Source organism: Monodelphis domestica, chromosome 2, assembly GCF_027887165.1.
Source record: "Monodelphis domestica isolate mMonDom1 chromosome 2, mMonDom1.pri, whole genome shotgun sequence".
NCBI lineage: Eukaryota > Metazoa > Chordata > Mammalia > Didelphimorphia > Didelphidae > Monodelphis > Monodelphis domestica.
This window is the reverse complement of record NC_077228.1, coordinates 27,247,654-27,267,672: the sequence shown is the minus strand read 5'-3', so window position 1 is coordinate 27,267,672 and position 20,019 is coordinate 27,247,654. Positions and strand designations below refer to the sequence as shown.

Below are 20,019 nucleotides of genomic sequence, written 5' to 3'. Positions count from 1 at the left end.
TAGCTGCCGCTCATCCATCACAATTCTAAGAGGGAGTGTGGTCACTTGTAAAATTTCACATCATTTCCACCCCAGCAACTTTTCCCCTTATTTGTTAGAATCAGATCCAATATAGAATTTCCCTTTGTTGGTTCTTCCATCTTTTGAAGAATAATAATACTGTTATTTTGGCAAGTCAGGAAGTAAAAAACTTCTTTACTTTTGTCTGAGAGAGATTCATTAGATCTCTAGAGAAGGGAAGCGCTCACCACTGCTAAGTCATTCCTTGTGTCAAGTTTGTGATCCATTTCCCAAACTCCTCTTCATCATCTTTTTTCTATCCAGATGGTCTTTATTATACTGACAAAATTGCTTCTATAACTTGTTAATGAAGTAAAGGCTAAAATTAAATTCACAAAATCTCAGAGACCCACTCATGTTACCCATTATTGAACAAAAATGTTTTCTGCAGTATACATGCAGGTAGTCATCCTAACTTTGTTGAAAGATCTCTAATGTAGGAATGACTGGTTTTGTAATCTTTTCAGGTAAGTTATTTGGTGTTTCAGTAAAAGTATTATTTAACTATCCCATACTGATTGGAACTCTAAAAAAACTTTTTAAATTTACATTAATATCCTAGAATGCTAGTTTTATCCTTGAAATAAATAAGTTATAAGCCAATTTTGCCCAGGCAGACCTGACACAAATTTGAAAGATTCCAGACAACTCATGAATCTTCTGGATACCTGAGATCGTTGTGTTAATATCTTTCAGTTGGATTTCAGTTGGAACCCAGGAATGAAATGTGACCAGGAAGCAGCCATCTGTTTTTCAGAAAGTACAGGATTGTTAGGGCATTGAAAGATAGTGAGAAAGCTACACTTCCTCTCTCTTTACCCTCATCCTGAGTCTCTCCTTGGGGAACCACTTTGTTTGTTAGATTGGCTATTTAACCACTGGGAAATCAATTGAAATGCACAATTGACCCAAAGAGAAACTCTGAGGGGGTTTATTCTTTTTTCTGAATCAGACTTCCCTCCTCTTTTAGATGAGAGATTTGAATTAGAATACTTTCAAGGTTCTTTCCAGCTCTGATTCTGTAATCATATGAGGAGTGGTCTATGCCAGCAATGAAGTTAGAAACAGAAGCAACTTCATATTTGATCCCAAAGATAACAGGAAGCCATTGGAGTTCATTGAGTTGCGAATGTTCAGGTGAAGGAAAGAGTTTGACACGATCAGATTTATGCTTTAAGAAAATCATTTTGACCACATTGTATGGAATATGATAGAGTGAGAAGAGGCTTGAATCAGAAGAACCAAATGGAAGGTTATTGTAATAGTCCAGAGCAAAAAAAGTCATTAAACTTTGTGTTGCTGCAACACAACTACTAAACATATACCCCAAACATTTCAAAGAAAAAAGAATAGTCATATATACAGAAATGTGTTGCAGGGTTTTTTTGGTTGTTGTTGTTAAAGCAAAGAACTAAAAACTAAAGGGCTCCCCATCAACTAAAGAATGGCTCCACAAATTGTAGTATATGAATGCAATGGAATATTGTTATGCTGTAAGACATGATGACAGGAATGGTTTTAGAGAAACCTGGTAAGACTTATATGAACTAATGCAGAATGAAGTGTGTAGAAGCAAGAGAACAATTTATATAACAACTTTGTAAAGAAAAACAACTTTTAAAGATCATAGACCTTTATCAATGCAATAAACAACTGCAATTCCAGAGTCAGTGATGAAACATGCTTCCTACCTCCTAAAGAAAGTGATAGATTAGGTTGCAGAATCAGATATATATTTTCAAACATGGCTGATATGGACATTTGTTTTGTTTGACTATATTTATTTGTTTTATTTTGTTTTTTTAAGTTGTTTGACAGTTAGACTAGATAAGAGTTGTTTAACAATAAGGTTGCCTCACTCCCCTCCAAAAAAAAAGTATCATAGAAACAATTTCTTTGAATGCATGAAAGGTAACAGAAAGAATGAGGTAATCCTACAGGTACTCAGGTTGGGGCTAAAAGGAGAACAGGAAGTCCAGAAAGAAACACAAACAAGTAGACTAGCTTTGAAAGTTACATTTTGAATTTATTATATGCTTAAAAGAACAAGTAAGCTATAGCAATTCAGTGTTTTTTTTTTTAACTTTTTCTGACCTTTGTTTTAGAAAATTCTCATTTTATTTGATATTTATTAAGTTCAGAATTTTATTTAAAAATTAAAAACATCAAAAATAATGTGGAAAGAAGCAGTCTTGAGGGCCCATACTTGGGTAGTAGTTGTGTGAGTGGAGGCAAAAGGACCTAATAGCAGTTATGTGAAAGTAGAAAGTAACAAGATTTGGCAATTTACTAAATATGTAAGTTGAGTGAGAATAAGAATCCAATTTGAGGGGGCAGCTGGGTGGCTCAGTGGATTGAGAGCCAGGCCTAGAGATGGGAGGTCCTAGGTTCAAATCTGGCCTCAGACACTTCCCAGCTGTATGACCTTGGACAAGTCACTTAATCCCCATTGCCCGGCCCTTACCACTCTTCTGCCTTGGAACCAATATACAGTATTGATTCCAAGACAGAAGGTAAGGGTTAAAAAAAAAAAAAAGAATCCAATTTGACACCAAAGTTAGGGGCCTTGGGTACCTGGGAACTCTTGACAGTAATAAGGAAGCTTAGAAGAGGAGAGGGGAGAGTTGGGGGGGGGGGATAATGAATTCCATTTTAAACATGTTGAGTTTGAGATTCATTTGAAATAGTTAAAGATACCAAAATAAGAGTGCCTAGGACTGACTATAGATAGACCTGAGAGCCACCGACATAGAGATAATTGAACCAATGTGAGCTAGGGAGATATTTAACAGAGAAAAGCAGACCTAATACAGTGCATGCTGAGTGGGCATGAAATGGTTACTCAGGCTCCATCAGAGAAGACTGAGAAATAGCAGTCAGACAAGAGAGCCAGGAGAGACAGTGTCACAACAACCCAGATAGGAGAGCATCAGTGAGGTGGTCCCACCCTCTGTGTCAAATGCTACAGTAAGGATAGAGAAAAAGGTCATTCATTTTATTTTGCAATTCAGAGAAAGCAGTTTCAGTTGAATGATGAGATCACAAATCAGATTGTCCAATGTTTAGAAGAAAGTGAGAGGAGAGGAAGAAACAAATTTCAGAATATAGCCTTTAAAGGTTGTTATGAACACTGAGGAAAGGAAATAGTGATTATAAAAATCCAACATGGTTTCAAAAACTCAGTTTCTTCTTTTGACAAACTACTAAATTGTCATATCAAGAAAATGCTGTCTGTGTAGTTTACTACCTCAACTACTACTACCACCAATATTTAGCATCCATACGCTGCTAAATTTAAGCTTTTAAAAATATTTTAATATTTATTTTTAACTTTTTAAATTTTGTCTTGGATCTTTGTATTGATCATAATAGCCAAGCCTTTCAGAGTTGATCGTCATTACAATATTACTGTTGTGAATAGTGATCTCCTTATTCCTCTCACTTCACTTTGCAAAAGTTCATACTGATTTTATCATGTTTTTCTGAAACCACTCCCAAATATTAAGAATATTTTGAAAAAGAAAGCTTTTTTCAAGAAGTTTCTTTAACATTCTTCCAAATTCTTTCCCTTCTGTTCACCTCTCCCCCAACTACTGAGTAATCAAGAAATATATAAATTATACATACGAAATACAAACATTTCTATCTTAGCCATATTTCAATGGACCATAAAGCTGTCCATATCTTTTGACCCAGCAATACCATCATTTCGTCTCTCCCAGAGTTCAAATAAAGGAGGAAAGTGCTAACATGTATAAGAGATAGTTATAGTAGCTCTTTTTTGTTATTACCCTTGATATTCTTGATCTTTTGTTCTTCTAGATGAACTTTGTTATAATTTCTATTTCTATAAAAATGTTTTTTGGTAGTTTGATAGGTATTGCCACTGAATGAGTAGATTAATTTGGGTAGGATTGTCATTTTTATTATATTAGCTCATCCTATCCAGGAGCAATTAATGTTTTTCCGATTGTTTAGATTTGGTTTTAATTGTGTGAAAAGTGTTTTGTAGTTGTGATCATATAATTTCTGTGTTTGTCTTGGCAGATAAATTCCTAAATATTTTATATTGTCTAGAGCAGTGGTTCTCAGCCTTTCTAATGCTGTGACCCCGCAATACAGTACCTCGTGTTGCAGTGACCCCAAACCAAAAAATGATTTTGGTGGCTACTTCAAAACTGTAATTTTGCTACAGTTATGATTCAGAATGTAAATACCTGATAAGCATTATGTATTCTCATTGCTACAAATTGAGAGGTTGAGAACCGCTGGTCTAGAGTGATGTTAAATGGAGTTTCTCCTCCTAACTCCTGCTGCTGAGTTTTATTGGAAATACATAGAAATGCTGATGATTGATGTCGGTTTATTTTGTACCCTGCAACTTTACTAAAGTTGTTAATTATTTCCACTAGCCTTTTAGTTGATTTTCTGGGGTTCTTTAAGTATACCATCATATCATCTGCAGAGTGATAGTTTAGTCTCCTCATTGCCTACTTTAATCCCTTCAGTTTCTTTTTCTTCTCCAATTGCTACTGCTAGCCTTTCTAGTACAATTTGAATAAAAGAGGTGATAATGGGCATCCTTGCTTCACTACTGATCTTATTGTGATGGCTTCTAATTTGTCTCCATTGCAGATGATACTTGCTGATGGTTTTAAATATGTAGTTTATTATTATATTATATTTATTATCCCATACTTTCTGGTGTTTTCTATAGGAATGGGTGTTGCATTGTGTCAAAGGCTTTTTCTGCATCTATTGAGATAGTCATGTGATTTCTGTTGGTTTGGTTTTTAATATGGTCAATTATGTGGATGATTTTCCTAATATTAAAACATCCTTGCATTCCTGGTGTAGATCCCACCTAATCATAGTGAATAATCCTCGTGATCACTTGCTCTGGAGTCTTTTTGCTAGTATTATATTTTTGCATCTATATTCATTAAGGAGATTGGTCTTTGGTTTTCTTTCTCCGTTTTTGGTCTGCCTGGCTTTGGAATCCATATCATATTTGTGTCATTTTAAAAGGAATTTGGTGAAACTCCTTCTTTGCTTATTTTATAAAATAATTTGCATAGTATTAGGATTAATTGTTCTTTAAATGTTTGATACAACTCACTTGTAAATCCATCTGGCCCTGGGGATTTTTTCTTAGGGAATTCCTTGATGATTTGTTCAATTTCTTTTTCTGAGATGGGATTGTTTAAGAATTCTAGTGTGGTAGCTCTTTTTTGTGATGGCAAAGAATTGGAAACTGAGGGAAATGTCCATCAGCTGGGGATGGCTAAACAAGTGATGGTATCTGATTGTAAATTAATATAATTGTACCATAAGAAATGACAAACAGGACAATTTCAGAAAAACCTGGAAAGATTTATATGTTGAAAATGTTGTCTACCATCATAAAAGGAATTGATAGAATCTGAATGCAGATTGAAGCATACCATTTTCACTTTATTTCCTTTATGAGTATTTTCTTGTATTTGATATGTCTTTCACATGAATATGGAAATACATATTGCATGATAGCACATGTATAACCTATATCATGTTGCTTGCTGCTGAGAGAAGGGAGAAAAGAATTTGGAACTTAAGATGGCAGAACAAATGTTAAATTAAAAATATCCATTTTCCCCCTTGACAAATTATACTGGGTAAGTGATTCTATGTTATAATCCCTACTACTTTACCTTCCAGAATGTTATATTCCAGGCCCTCTGGTTCCTTTAAACATGGAAGCCAATAAATCTTGTATGATCATGACTATGGCTACAAAATGTTTTAATTGTTTCTTTCTAACCCTTTGAAGTATATTCTCTTTGATCTGGGAGGTCTGGAATTTGTCTATAATTCTGGGAGCTTTCATTTTGGTTGGGATCTCTTTCAGGAGATGATTTCTGTTTTACCCTCTGAATCTGAGATATCAGGGCAGTTTTCCTTGATAATTTCTTGAAATATGTTTAAGTCTTCTAGTAGTTCAATATTTCTTAAATTATTCCCATCTATTTTCTAGGCCGTTTTGATGAGATATCTTTACATTTTCTTCTATTTTTTGATTCTTTTGACATTGGTGTATTACTTTTTGATGTCTCATAGAGTCATTAGCTTCCACTTGCCCAATTCTAATTTTTTTTAGGAATTATTTTCTTCATTGAACTTTTGTACATCTTTTACCATAGGCTAATTCTGGATTTCATTATTATTATTTTTTCAATTCTGGATTTTAAATTGTTGCTTTCGTCAGTGTTTGTCGTTGTTGTTTTGCACCTCTTTTACCAAGCTGTTGATTCTTTTTTCATTTTACCTCTTCCAAGAATTCTTGCTGGACTTGAGTCCAGTTAGCATTTTATTTTGAGGCTTTGTAACTGTTTTTGCCTTATCTTCTTCTAAGTTTATACCTTCGTCTTCACTGCCACTGTAATAGCATTTTATGGTCAAATACTTTTGTTTGTTGTTTGCTTATTTTCCAGCCTATTTATAACTACATTTTATGTTAAAGTTGGGCCTTGTCTACTTTGATGTGAGGAGTCACTGTCCCAAGCTTCAGACTTTGTCATGTTGCTGTTTTCAGAGCCAGTTCTGAAGATCTGCAAATTTTTTGTACCTCCAAGATGGTGTGATCTTGGGAAAGATCTCTGGTCTTTACCCAGAGCTCCTGGTCCCCTATAGGTGCAAGTACTAGTGCTTTCTTTGCCTTGGAACTGGAACCAAGGCCCCTTCTCCTTTTTGATTGATCACCAGCATTTCTTTCTACCCTGGAACTGCTGCCCAGAATTATGTATAGGCAATAGAGTTGCCAGTCAGTACCACTTGTACCTAGTACCAGCAAAAGTTCCCCATAATTTCTTTTTGATCCAGTTGTCCAACCCCCCTAACTGTATGGCTGAGAACCCCTAAAGCTGCCACTGTGGTGTCACAAATTTCTACCGACTTGCTAAGTTTTCTTTCAGAAAAATGTCTCAACCTGACCATTTGTTGGCTCTGCTGCTCCAAAATTTTAGTTGAGGCATTATTTTGATAATTGTTTGGAGGGAAATGTTGAGAGGGTTCAATTGGGCTACCACTAATCCACCATCTCTAAAGGCAACTTTTTCTGCTTTATGCTTTACAAAGAACCTTCCAGGTTATCTCATTTGATCTGTTCAAGTATCTGAAACATATTTTGATCTTCCTCACTCTGACGTCTACACTTTCTCCACTGGGCCACCTAAATTTAGCAGAGCATTTGGAAAAATCTTACACTATTGTGGATATGATAAAACAGTGTAAGCTAGACAAATAAGACAGTTAGATGGATTGAGAGCTTGTTGAATGGCCAGATGCCAAAGATTTTTCATTACTTGTGTAATATTAACTTGAAAGGAATCTTTAGAGTTAAAATGCCATAGAAGTCTATGTTTGGCTCCATACTATTAGGTGGCAAACTGCTTAGAGAAGACATGAAGATAGGGATTCTAAGATGGAAGGTAAGGATTTTTTTTAAGTACTTTTTATTAATTAACCTATCCCAAAGTAGACTGGCCTTCCTCAGGAAATGATGAATCTTTTTCCTGTTTGAAGTAGAACACCTCCTTTAAGATGTTAGCCAAACAACTTCTGGGCAGCCAGGTCCTGGAGGCAAAGGGGTGGGGAGATGGGCCCTCTTCTACCCTTTCGTACAATTGCAGCCCACTCTATACATATAATTTTCTGTTGCCTTTTAAACATTTTCATTTTTAAAAACACTGTATACAACAAAGATTCGAAACTTTATGTGCAGGCCTCTTTTTTTGTTTGTAGTTTGAAATATCCATGCTTTTCCTATTGTCTTTTTAGTTGTTCAGAATTGTAACTCTTCTGAGGGGGCTGTGTCTCATTTGTCCACAAGTACTATCACTGGAAGGAATTTGGTGGGGAGATGGTAGGCTTTTGCAATTTTGATCACTTGAGAATTTGTGAAATAGTAAATTAACTTAATGGAATGCGGATATGTTAATTAGTTATATATAAGCTCTAGGTACCAATTAAGTTAAATAAATGGTTATTGTGGGGAACTACTTCAATAAAAATCTTGGACAGTTTGTATTAGGAGTTTATTTTGTGCTTCATAAGTAAGTCTGAAATCTAACCAGGGAATTATTTCCTAACTTTCAGATTTAGGTTGGAGGGCAAAAAATAATGACTAGTCTTTTTCCTCTTTAAATTCAGGAACAAGTCCCTGTCCCAGTTTATCATCCAACTCCGAGCCAAACTCGGCTGGCAACACAGCTGACTGAAGAAGAGCAAATCAGAATAGCCCAGAGGATAGGCCTGATCCAGCATCTGCCGAAAGGAGTTTATGATCCTGGAAGAGACGGGTCAGAAAAAAAGATCCGGGAGTGAGTTGTTGTTTTGTTCTTCTAATCTACATGAATGGGAAAATTGTCATTTTAGCTCTTGCTTTCCAGTAATAGTCTTCCCTACTGTGCAGTTCTCACATGTTCTGGAAAGCCAGGTGTGGATTGTGATATGTGACACTAAAAGATATTTCATGAGTTAAGGATATGTGGATTGAACCATTAACACCTTTTAATAATAACTGAAATTTATGTAGAATTTTATATGCTTCCCATTTGAACCTGGAAACAACCCAACTGGCCATCCTGGGTATTATCTCCACTTTTCAGGTAAGAGCACTGAGGCTCAGAAAGCTTCAGATTTGACCTTGATCAAAGAGCTAGTAAGTATTTGAAGTTGGATTTTAACTAAGGTCTTCCTGCTTCCTGATCCATTACTACCTGTTATGGCATAGTGGCCTCACAAACCTTGTCATCCTTCTGCCTTTGCATTGATTGTCCCCCTACCTAAATTGTACTTCTTCCTCATCCTGTCAAAGAAACATCTACCTTCTGATAGCCTCCTTTCCCTTTTATTTTGTAGATAAGGAGATACACAGAGATATTGAGAGTGTGTTCACATGCTCATGTGCATGCCCACACATTTCCCTCTGTAAGGTCCTTGAGATTATTTCATATATATTTGTATACCCGGTGCCCAGCACAGTGCCCAGTACATAGTAGGTATTCAATAAATACTTGTTGATAAGTTGAACTTTAAGTTAGAAATTACTATGTAGACACTGTCCCTTATTAGTTTCTATTTTCCATTACTATGGGAGAGTTGGTAACTAGAGCTCTTGTGGAAGAAATGAGAATGATAGTATGGGGGGGGGGGGAGTAACTCCCTTATTTTCAAGTTAAGAAATGGGTTAGAGATCTGCCATGTCTGCAGTCCTGGAATTCTTGAAGAAGAAAGCTCTCTACATGAGAGACCTTCAACTCAAAGAACTTTTATCTGATATTTTTAATGACAGAAAAATGTGTAGATAGAGACAAATCACTGATGGACTGTATTTTCCAGGTTTTTTTGTTCTCAAGATTAATTTTAAAATACGAATAAACTACCACATACATTAAAAAAATTCTTGCTATAGACTAGGAATCCCTAATAAGTATAGCTGCCAGAATCCATTAAATAGACTCATGGGTTGAGAAAAGATTTGTCAGCAAAAGCCCAATGTCACTGGTTTCTCTTGCTAGACTTTTATCTGTTCATTTAAGCCACATGAAACCCATTTTTAAAAAATATACTTAGAATATAGGGCTGGATGGGATCTTTTAGACCAGCAAGTCTTTGTGTCCTATTGCATACCTAACCCAACCCTTCGTCCTTTTTTCCCAGTGAAGACTTTGGGATACCTCTAGGAAGAGAAAATTCTCTTCTCCTGTTCCTCAGATTAGGTAGCTTCATTAATTGGGCCTGGAAAGTAAAGACTGAGAAGGTTAGTGGAGCTTACAGATTTAATCCATAAAGTGCCCTGCCTGGCCAAGTAGGTTAAACTTAGCAGCCCTGCTTTTATAGGTGGTTTTAAAAAATGATCCTCATAGGGTTAAGCAACTGAGAGTAGTTGCTTCAGTTTATTCTAGTCCAGTCCTTACTTTTGCCTTAGATTGATACAGCAAGAGAAATAATAGTAACAAACCTATTTCTGGTATCTTAAGGGAGAGGGAAGGAAAAAGGGAAATAAACATTTATATAGTATCTACTATGTACCAGGTGTTGTGCTCAGTGCTTTTTTTGAACAAATACTTTCTCATTTGATTGATATTTTAAGGTTCATAGGACATTTTTATAGACCATAGCCCATTTGATTCTCATATGAATTCTGAAGTAAGTACCAAAGCTGTTGATATCTCCATTTTATTGGAGAACAAACACGTTTCTGCCTGTGGTCCATAGATATTAGTATTGGAGGCAAATTTGAATCCTAGCCTCTACTGGTTTTAAGTTTAGGGCTCTTTCCACTATACTTTAGACATCTTATAGAATTTAATTTATTAATGAATGTTGTTATTAAATCAAATCCCTGAATTGAGATTTCCTTTTATTAAGTCTTTATAGTTTAACCAATTCTCTTTTCATCTCTAGCTGCTTCATTTAGCTTAATTTGTTTAAGGTCATGGGTGCTTCTGACACTCACCTGTTGAGTAACAGATTGGTTGAAAAAATGTAATGAGTTGCCATTGGGAAAACAACTTGATAGGTGGTGATTAAGAGATCCACTGACATAGGGAATGAAATTATGATTTAAGAAATTTTAGAACTGGAAGGATTCCAACCATTCTGTAGGGCAATTTGGAACTATGCCCAAAGGGCAATAAAAGACTGTCTGCCCTTTGATCCATCCATAGCACTGCTGGGTTTGTACCCCAAAGAGATAATAAGGAAAAAAACTTGTACAAGAATATTCATAGCTGCCCTCTTTGTGGTGGCCAAAAATTGGAAGATATGGGGCTGCCCTTTGATTGGGGAATGGCTGAACACATTGTGGTATCTGTTGGTGCCAATATTATTGTGCTGAAAGGAGTAATAAAGTGGAGGAATTCCATGGAGACTGGAACAACCTCCAGGAATTAATGCAGAGTGAGAGGAGCAGAACCAGGAGAACATTGTACACAGAGACGGATACACTGTGGTACAGTAGAATGTAATGGGACTTCTCCATTAGTGTCAATGCAGTGATCCTGAACAACTTGGATGAATCTATGAGAAAAACCACTATCCACATTCAGAGGAAGAACTGTGGGAGTAGAAACACAGAAGAAAAACAACTGCTTGATTGCTTGGGTCAAAGGGATATGATTGGGGATGTAGACCCTAAAGGAACATCCCAGTGCAAACATCAACAGCATGGAAATAGGTTCTGATCAAGGACACAAGTAATACCCAATGAAATTGCGCTTGGCTGTGGGAAAGTGGGAAATAATGTGGTTATTGTAACCAAGGAATAATGTTCTAAATTGACTAAATAAATTAACTTAAAAAAAAAAAACTGGAAGGATCCTCTTAGAAATAAGGAACTTAAAGTCCTCACATGAGAGAGAGATTAGATTTATTCTTTTTGACCCCAGAAAATGGGACTAGGAGTAATGATGGAAGTTATTATAAAAAGGTGAATTAGGGTCATTATGCTAAATAATAGTAGAGCTGTCGAAAGGGGAAATGCGCTATCTTGGAAGGTGGTAACTTCCCTTTTACAAGATCATTTGTGGGGTGAGGGGTAGCATATATGCACACTTTAAACCTATTATCTCATTTGATGGCCATAATTCCTCTGTGAAGCAGGTATCACAAGGAGTATTACATTCATTTTAAAGATGAGGAAACTGAGATTCAGAAGAGCAATTGCCAGACCAACTTTTAAGATTTTGTAACTCAATATAGTCATTTTCCTATGCAGATTCTTAAAGAGCATCCTCAGCATGATTCTCTAACCTCCCTTCCTGTTTCTTCCTGCTAGGTGTGTGATCTGTATGATGGACTTTGTTTATGGAGACCCGATTCGGTTTCTGCCGTGCATGCACATCTATCACCTGGACTGTATAGACGACTGGCTCATGAGGTCCTTCACGTGCCCGTCCTGCATGGAGCCCGTTGATGCAGCGCTGCTTTCCTCATATGAGACTAACTGAGCCAGGGATTGCTCTTCTGACGTGTCAAGGGAGCCATGGCTCTAGATGGTTTTGATCTTTTGTCACTGAGCCCACAGAGCCAGGGAGCAGGAATTAAGATCATGCACAAAAGTCATTTCCTAAAAATTCCTGAATGGCTGCAGATGTTGGAAAAAGTCCATGATATTTTAGAGTCCAGAGGAACAAGTAGGAAGGTATTTTTACATAAAGCCTTGACCCAGTGTTTAAACTATAATTGTACTTAGTCTTGTTATTATTCCAGTGCATAGGAATTGTGTAAAGTGTTACAGCAGCTGTAGATGTTTAAATTGTGTGTATTGAAGATTTTATTAGGAGCAAGGTATGGGTTATTTTTCCTAAATGAAATAACTTTCATTCCCTCCCCCCATTCTTTTCACAAGTTGCTAGCATTTGGGTCAAGGTTTTATTAAAAGCTACATTTTATAACACTGGCACAAAGAAGTAGTTTTAAGCTTGTTTGCACAGTTCTTTTTTCCATTGGAGATGGAATCCATTGCCTTAGGTCTTTTTAAATAGTGTATTGTTATTGTTGGGGCTGCCTCTATGCTTGAAAACCAGTTTATTTATAACCTGTTAAAAGTGCTATGTTCTGTTTGCAGTTAGGATTATGCAGAATTTAAGATGATCTCCTAGCTCATAAACAAACTGAGATGCACTATCCCTTTTCTATTTTTTGAAAAAAAGAAAGTGACTTAATATGAGGACAGACATCAACCCAAGAAAAATTGATTTTCTTTCGTGCTTACTCAATCCAGGGTTTTACTTAATTTGGCTGACTATTTGCATGGTAAGAATTAAAATTTTGAGCATACTTAAAATGTTAAGGTTTTTGAGCTCAAATTAGACCACTGTGCTATAGAATATGAAGGGAGGCCCTAAAAGAATAAATATTACAAGAAAAAATATACCCAATTGTGATTTGGGTCATTTCTTCCTCCCTCCCCCACAAAGACTTCTTGTCTTGGACCTTAGCAAAAGGATACTGCATCTCAAATTACTGTCATTCTGAAGTCATTGAATTCAAACAAACCGAACCAGACCTCTGTTGGGAAGGTATCAGTTCAGTCCTGTTGACTAACCAAGCCAGCAGATGGAGATAAGGAGGTCAATGTTTTTCGCGGTTTTTTGCACACCAATGCCGTGTAACCACATGACTTTGTAGTTGAGATCTCAAGAAAGAAGGAATTTCTCCTTCATCTGTATCTTGCACCTCGTGTAAGAATGCCAGAACTCTCTAAGCTTTTGAAGTGTTTCTAGTAGAGACAGTCTTGTTAAAGATGTGGTCGGTCATCATCTTTTTCTCCAGTTAGTTAGCATGTGTTTGTTTTTCCTTCTTGTACTCTACTGTGACTTTTAGATGTTCCGGCCCTGCAGTTACCCATCCTAGATGAGCAGAAAGAGATGCAGTCTCAATTTACCCCAAAGGAATCAGGAAGTGTTTCTGACTATTTTGTTTGAAATTGAGTCCTCTACCTAGCATTTTTATATCGTCAAACACACAGACTTGGAGGAGCTTCTGTGCTTAGATTCTAGAGGAGTGAAATATATCATAAGTACTTTTTTAAAAGGTTTGTCATTTGAATGCAGGAGAGCCTCCACATGTTTATTTTTCCCCCCTATTAATCCATAATGGAAAGACATGAGATGAATTTGAGAAAATTTTAAAGGAAATTCTAGTATCAGGTCCATTTAAATTGTTAGCCGTGTATCTTGGTCAGATTTTTTATTTATTAATTCAAATATACCCAATTACATAAAGCAGATCTGAGAGAGAAAAAAAACAGCTGAAGTTGTGCAATATTTTCAGTGATGATACTTTTTTTTATGATTGTGTGTTTTTCTATATAAACGTGATGCCCATGTCATTAAGTATTATAGCCAGACTTTCTTTTTCTTGATTGTTAAAATTGGCAAAAATGAACTTTCTTTTTTTATGTCTTTTATGTTGCTCTTAGTCTTTATTTATTCTAAGGCTTGATTAGGAAAAGTTTGGAAGTCCTATTAAAGTGACTGGTTCCTGAGTTGAATGCTTTTTTTTTTTTTAGGCACTTTGTATTATTAAACTATTTTGGTCTCCTTATACCATGTTAAGAACCATAAAATTCTGCTTTTACTAAGTTGTTAAATAAAGTTATAACAATTATAAAGGGCTAAAGTTAGAATTAATTCCCTAAGAATATCCTCCCCCTTTCAAAAAAACAACCCTTCAGTTTCAAACAGTGGTATGTAAATTTAACAAAATAAATTAATTGCTTTCAAAACCTTAGGTGAAATACTGTTGTATAGTAGCCATTCCGTTTATGTGGCATGGAGTATAGCATCAAAAATATAGAACATATAAATAGATCTAGATTTCTGTAGCCAAGTCCAAATTGTCTTTATCTTCAGTGTACCTCAATCCATGGCAAAATGGGGTTAGCTCTAATTGGGAAACTAAGTTGAAATCAACTCTATTTGAACTATCTTGGAAAAACAAAAACCTTGACACACTTAGAGTAAAACCAGCAGTTACTTATTTCTCTATACCAATAATAAACCAACATTTTAATGTGCAGGGATGAAGCCAAATCTGGAAGGTGCCTTGTAGGAGATGTTACAGAAAGAATTCCTAAGACTGAAACTCTTCCATATGTTACTGGATCAAGAAACATACACCTTCCTCTGTCTTGTAAAGAAATCTGGTTTGGGGTAGGGATTGTAGAGATCATATAATCCATTCACACTCATTTCACAAAAGGGGAAATTCAGTTCCAGCAAAGTAAATTGCCCAGGGATTCATTATTTGAACTTGGGTTAGAAGTCCAATGACTACAAATGTTTTTACTGTAATAATAAGTCATCTTTGTTATTTTGCTTACAAAGCACTTGTGAAATAGTAGAAATGGTAGTACCTCCTATAAAAATTAAAATTGATGTCAAATAATAAATATTATATTTTAAGGGATTTATTAATGATCACTAGAAATCAAGAAATAAAGAGGATACAAAATAAAGACCACATGCCCATGACTGATTAGCTATTTCAAAATCCCCACTCACCGCCATGCTCCCCAACAGGGCCAAAAAGAAGACTGGACCCTCCACATCCCTACCTAATATCCCCTGTCTACAGGAAGTACATAATAGGAATTCAATGGGCTCCTGGGAAATGTAGTTCTTTTTTAGGGTAACAGATTTTCAATTATACACTCCCACTGCTATGATAGAATGCCTACTGTGTGCCAGAAACTATGGAGATACAAGGACAACAACAAAATAGCCCTGGGGGAAACAATCTGTACACAGATCAGTCTATCCAAAGTAGGTTAGGAAAGAGGGAGATTAGAAAGGAAAGTATGGTATTCCCAGTGACCCAAGGGAATAAAGACCATTCTAGGCATCCCTCAAGGATGGTATGTGTAGAGGCCTGGAGATAGGAGTAGAGAACAAGAAGTCTAGGGAAAAAATAACCCAAAATCAGTCTAAGGAGCCACAGAAATCAGGGATGCACAACTGGTAAGTTACTCAGCTGGTCTTCTCCATGTTCATTGTTCCTTCAACTATCCTGTTTCCTGTGTATCAATAAGGTCTCCCATTGTTTATTTACTTAATTATAACAGTAATTTTACCCTTGCTTCTTGAGTACAAGAAAGTAAATACAGCATTATGTTAGTGAGCCCTCTAGGAATAAAATGCCCTTTTGGAAATATGGTGACATGACAGGAATAGTTCTATCCAGTGCCTATGTACATCCCTGTGATGGGCAAGGGCTGACCCCAGGCAAAATTGTGAAATCTATGAGATATGGTGACAGCCTCTACCTCGATTCAAGTACCCCTTTGCCCCCATCAAAACACGTGAGAATTTGGGGTATTGGTGATTTAGACTTCTTGACTAGCTCAAACTGGAATGTCTCAGTCATTTTGCTACCCCCAAGCAGAATTTTCATTTAAAACTTGATTTTTGGTACAGTAATTTAGATGGTATTTAGAGAGAAGGGTCTCTAAAATTACAGTTATCTAACTCTTAAAGACAAGTATAATAGTTAAAATTAAATTATGAGGCTGCTAGTAGCTTTATTACATCAAAGTAGTGACAATAAAGAGAGGGAAATGTTGGAAAGAGGTAAAGAGCTGCTTAGCTAAATACCCTATTTGCTATTTGATGAATTGAAGCTCACTACCAACAGGGGTTCCTTCAGGTCCCAAGCTTCAGTCAGAAGAGCTCTATATCTTGGTCTCACCTTATAAGCAATTTTCTCCACCTACCAGCTCTCCCACATCACATCTCAGGAACCAATCATAGTTCCTTAATTTGCCTGGCACCACAGGAGGGGGCAGGTAGTGCCTGTGGGATCAGTTTCCCGTCTCCTTGGTTTCAATTTCCTTTCTCTGAGGGTTTCTCTATACTTGCACATCTCAATGCTAAAAGATCTTCAGGTCCCTAGTTGATGATGTCAAACAAAGTAACGTAATGGGGAGGGGAATTCCCTTCCCTCACAAGCATCTTATAATTCTCCATGACAGTAAAGTCTGGGAGTTCTCTCCTTTCCTCTGATCCCTGGAACACCTAGTTTTCTCCAAGCTGGATTAATGATTGCTAAAAGCATGTTGCCAAAAGTAGTTAAGGATCCCAACTCTGCACTCTAGCTACATCCAGAAGGTACTGAAGATTTGTCCTTAACTATTCCTCTGGTGAGAGGTGGTTGTCTCCATACCTTCCCTATTCACAACACTTCTGAAGAATTTGTTATCTCTTCTCCTAACCCAACTTGGATCACAGAACTTTAGACTCAGAAGGGAACTGAGGGACAACTAAATAGTCCATTAGTCCTAGTGGGCATCAGCTTGTGTTTGAAGACCTCTAGTAAGGTGAAACTGCACCACCACCCCCCAATGGTCCATTCCACTTAAGATAGGCTTGTCAGGAGAAGCAGTAGCAAGGCTAAGTTTACTTCTTGGTAACTTGCTGCCCTGTTAAAACTGCTTCTGTGCCTGGGATCCAAACAGAAAAGATGCATTCTCTTTTCTACCTGAGAGGTCTTCAAATAAATAAACACAGCAATCCTTTTTCCCAAATCTTATATCCTACAGATGAAGCATCTACAATTTTTTCACCCTATTGAGTTCAAATCTGACTTCAGACACTTTACTAACTGTGTGTGACCCTTTTCTTTGCCAAGAAAACCCCAAATGTGGTCATGAAGTCAGACATGACTGAAAGCGACTGACCAGCAACAAAAAGATTGCCCAGAACTGAACACAAGTTCATTTTGAGCCTCCATTTGCAGTCAACTAGAACTGTTCTCATACTGTGACCAAGGATGCAGACTTTGTGTAGACATTTGCCAACATTTTCATGAGTACTTAAGTTTGTACTACAAAATCCACTCTCTAATGTTATCCATCTACAAGCATTTTTTAAAGTACATATTAGGTGCTTGGTATCACACTAGGGTCTGGGAAAACAGGTACAAAATGTTTTGGATCCATCAGTCAGTAACATTAAGTGTCTACTGTTAAATTTAATTGTAGCTGGACTCTGAATATTTGATTTGGTGGTCCCTAGAGATTTAATTTCTAAATCCTAAAATGAATTACTAAAGTAAATTGAATTTATGGTAGTTTATTTACAATAGAGGGAAGCTATCAAGGAAGAGAGAAAAGGGGGGGAGAGAAAGAGATAGAGTTCTGGCTTCCTCTGATACCATTTATAAATTCTAAGCCCCAGCCAGGGGAAAAGAGTCTCAAGACTATGGGCCTTTCCTGGAGGCTTCACGCCTCCAGGAAAGGTGGGATCACTGTCAGCCTGTCACTCACCAACAGTGGCCATCTAAAGGGAAAGTAGTCTGAGGTCTCCTGCACAAGTTCCTCCAGGGTCGAGTTCCTCTTCCAGTCTCTCCTCAAGTGTCTGTCCTCCAGTCCAACTTCGAGTCAGAGTTCTTCCATCCAACTCAAATCAAATCTCATCTTCTGGCCTCGACCTCTTTTTAAAGATCTTTTTCTCTTGTGTCACCTCCCCTAAATTTCACGTCTACCAATCACAGCAGACACTCTGCTCTAGGACTGTCCAGAAGGCAATTAGTTGATTATAATTCATTACCCACTATCACACTCATGGGTCACAGACCTCCCACCTCATGATTAAGTGGGAGATTTATGCCCTTGGTGATCAGATCTAACATGGGAAGATCTTCCCACTCAACTTCAAGTACTATGCTTACATTTCTGGGGATTAAATCAACAAATAGACAGAGGATTACAATTCAATCTTCACAATCCAGGAAGAGCTAAGTAATTTCATTGTATAGTCAGGGGAGAGTTAAATTCAATCTTCACACTATTATGTGCTAGGCACTGCATTAATCCTACCTCTGGTAATGAAGTTTCAGTCATAAAAGATTCCCTTGATTATGTCCTCTTTGTTCACCAAGATGAATAGTGTATCAACTTTGTATTCCGGAGTGTCTGTTGAAGATGGAGACTTCCATTTTGGATAGCAATTTGGAACTATGCCCAAAGGGCTTTAAAAGACTGCCTTTTGATCTAGCCATGTCACTGCTGGGTTTATACCCCAAAGAGATAATAAGGAAAAAGACTTGTACAAAAACATTCATAGCTGCGCTCTTTGTGTTGGCAAAAAATTGGAAAATGAGGGGATGCCCTTCATTTGGGGAATGGTTGAACAAATTGTGGTATCTGTTGGTGATGGAATACTATTATGCTAAAAGGAATTATGAACTGGAGGGATTCCATGTGAACTGGAACAACCTCCAGGAATTGATGCCTAGTGAGAGGAGAACCAGGAGAACGTTGTACACAGAGACTGATACACTGTGGTACAATCGAATGAAATGGACTTCTCTACTAGCAGCAATTCAATGATCCAGGACAATTCTGAGGGAGAATTTTTGAGAAAGAACGCTATCCACTGTAATAAAAATGATAATCTGTGGAACTATTTCTTAGTTGTGGTAAATGGATACTCTGGCTTACTAGAGATCTAGTAGGGGAACCTGAAAGTGCATAGTTATAATGGAGACAGAAGTATTTCTGCGAGATAGATGAGAGATAAAGAGATGCTATTAGAAGGGTATTCTGGGTTGCCTATTGATCACTGCTGATGGCTAATAGATCAATATTTTTCCTAACCTCCTCCTCCTCCTCCCTCAATACCACCCTTCACCTCCCAGTTTCCACCCACATCCTTCTGCCTCCCTTTCCCCTCCCCCCAGTCTTAGTCAGCCACCTTCTAAGTAACTTGGGGGAACTATGAGATTTCAGAGAAATATTCTTTACTCCTTTTCTCAAGTAAAGGGATTTTTGGGGGAACAACAGGATGGGGATTGAGGTGAGAGGGATGAGGTTTGTTCCTAATCTGCCAGGAGAATTGGGAGGAATTTGGGAAATGTCAGTCTTGTCACAACTGTGACTCGGGGACAGTCAGAGAGATGAAGGACAAGTGTTAAATCTTCTTTTCTTCTTCCAATTACACAAAACCATCAACAAAAGTTTATTTCTTCTCAGATTAATTCCAGAAGCCCCCCCAAGGGTCCTTCAGCCTGAGACATAAGCTAACAGGTCAGTTCAAAGCTAGAAATCCCAGCTTCATCTCCACCACTGTCAGAGCCACTCAGGTCACTCCCTTGGTCAGAAAAGACCCAGAGAAGAAGTCTCTCCCTTGGTCAGTGTCCCATCTGGGGTGCCAATTGTAATAAAGTTGATAATCTGCTGGAGCTATTTCTGGTTGTGGTAAATGGATACTCTGGCTTGTGACTAGAGAGCAGCTAGGGGAACCTGAGTGTGCCTAGCTATAAATGGAGATAGAAGTACTTCTGAGAGATAGATGCTGCTAGAGGGGTTACTCTGGGCTTGCCTATTGATCACTATTGATAGCTAATAGATCAATATTTTTCCTAACCTCCTCCTCCTTCCTCAATACCACCCTTCACCTCCCAGTTTCTACCCAC

General features: G+C 37.3%; 1 protein-coding gene across 1 annotated transcript in view; it reads left to right on the top strand.

Annotated features, from left to right (window-relative positions):
* Window positions 1–14,332, top strand: part of RNF11 (ring finger protein 11) — a 75,278-nt gene extending 60,946 nt beyond the window's left edge. The window contains exons 2-3 of the mRNA XM_001362563.5: window positions 8,248–8,417; window positions 11,879–14,332. Of these exons, the coding sequence (XP_001362600.1) occupies window positions 8,248–8,417; window positions 11,879–12,050 (342 nt within the window). The 3' untranslated portion in view covers window positions 12,051–14,332. The remainder of the gene's footprint in view (window positions 1–8,247; window positions 8,418–11,878) is intronic.
* The last annotated feature ends 5,687 nt before the right edge of the window (window positions 14,333–20,019 follow it).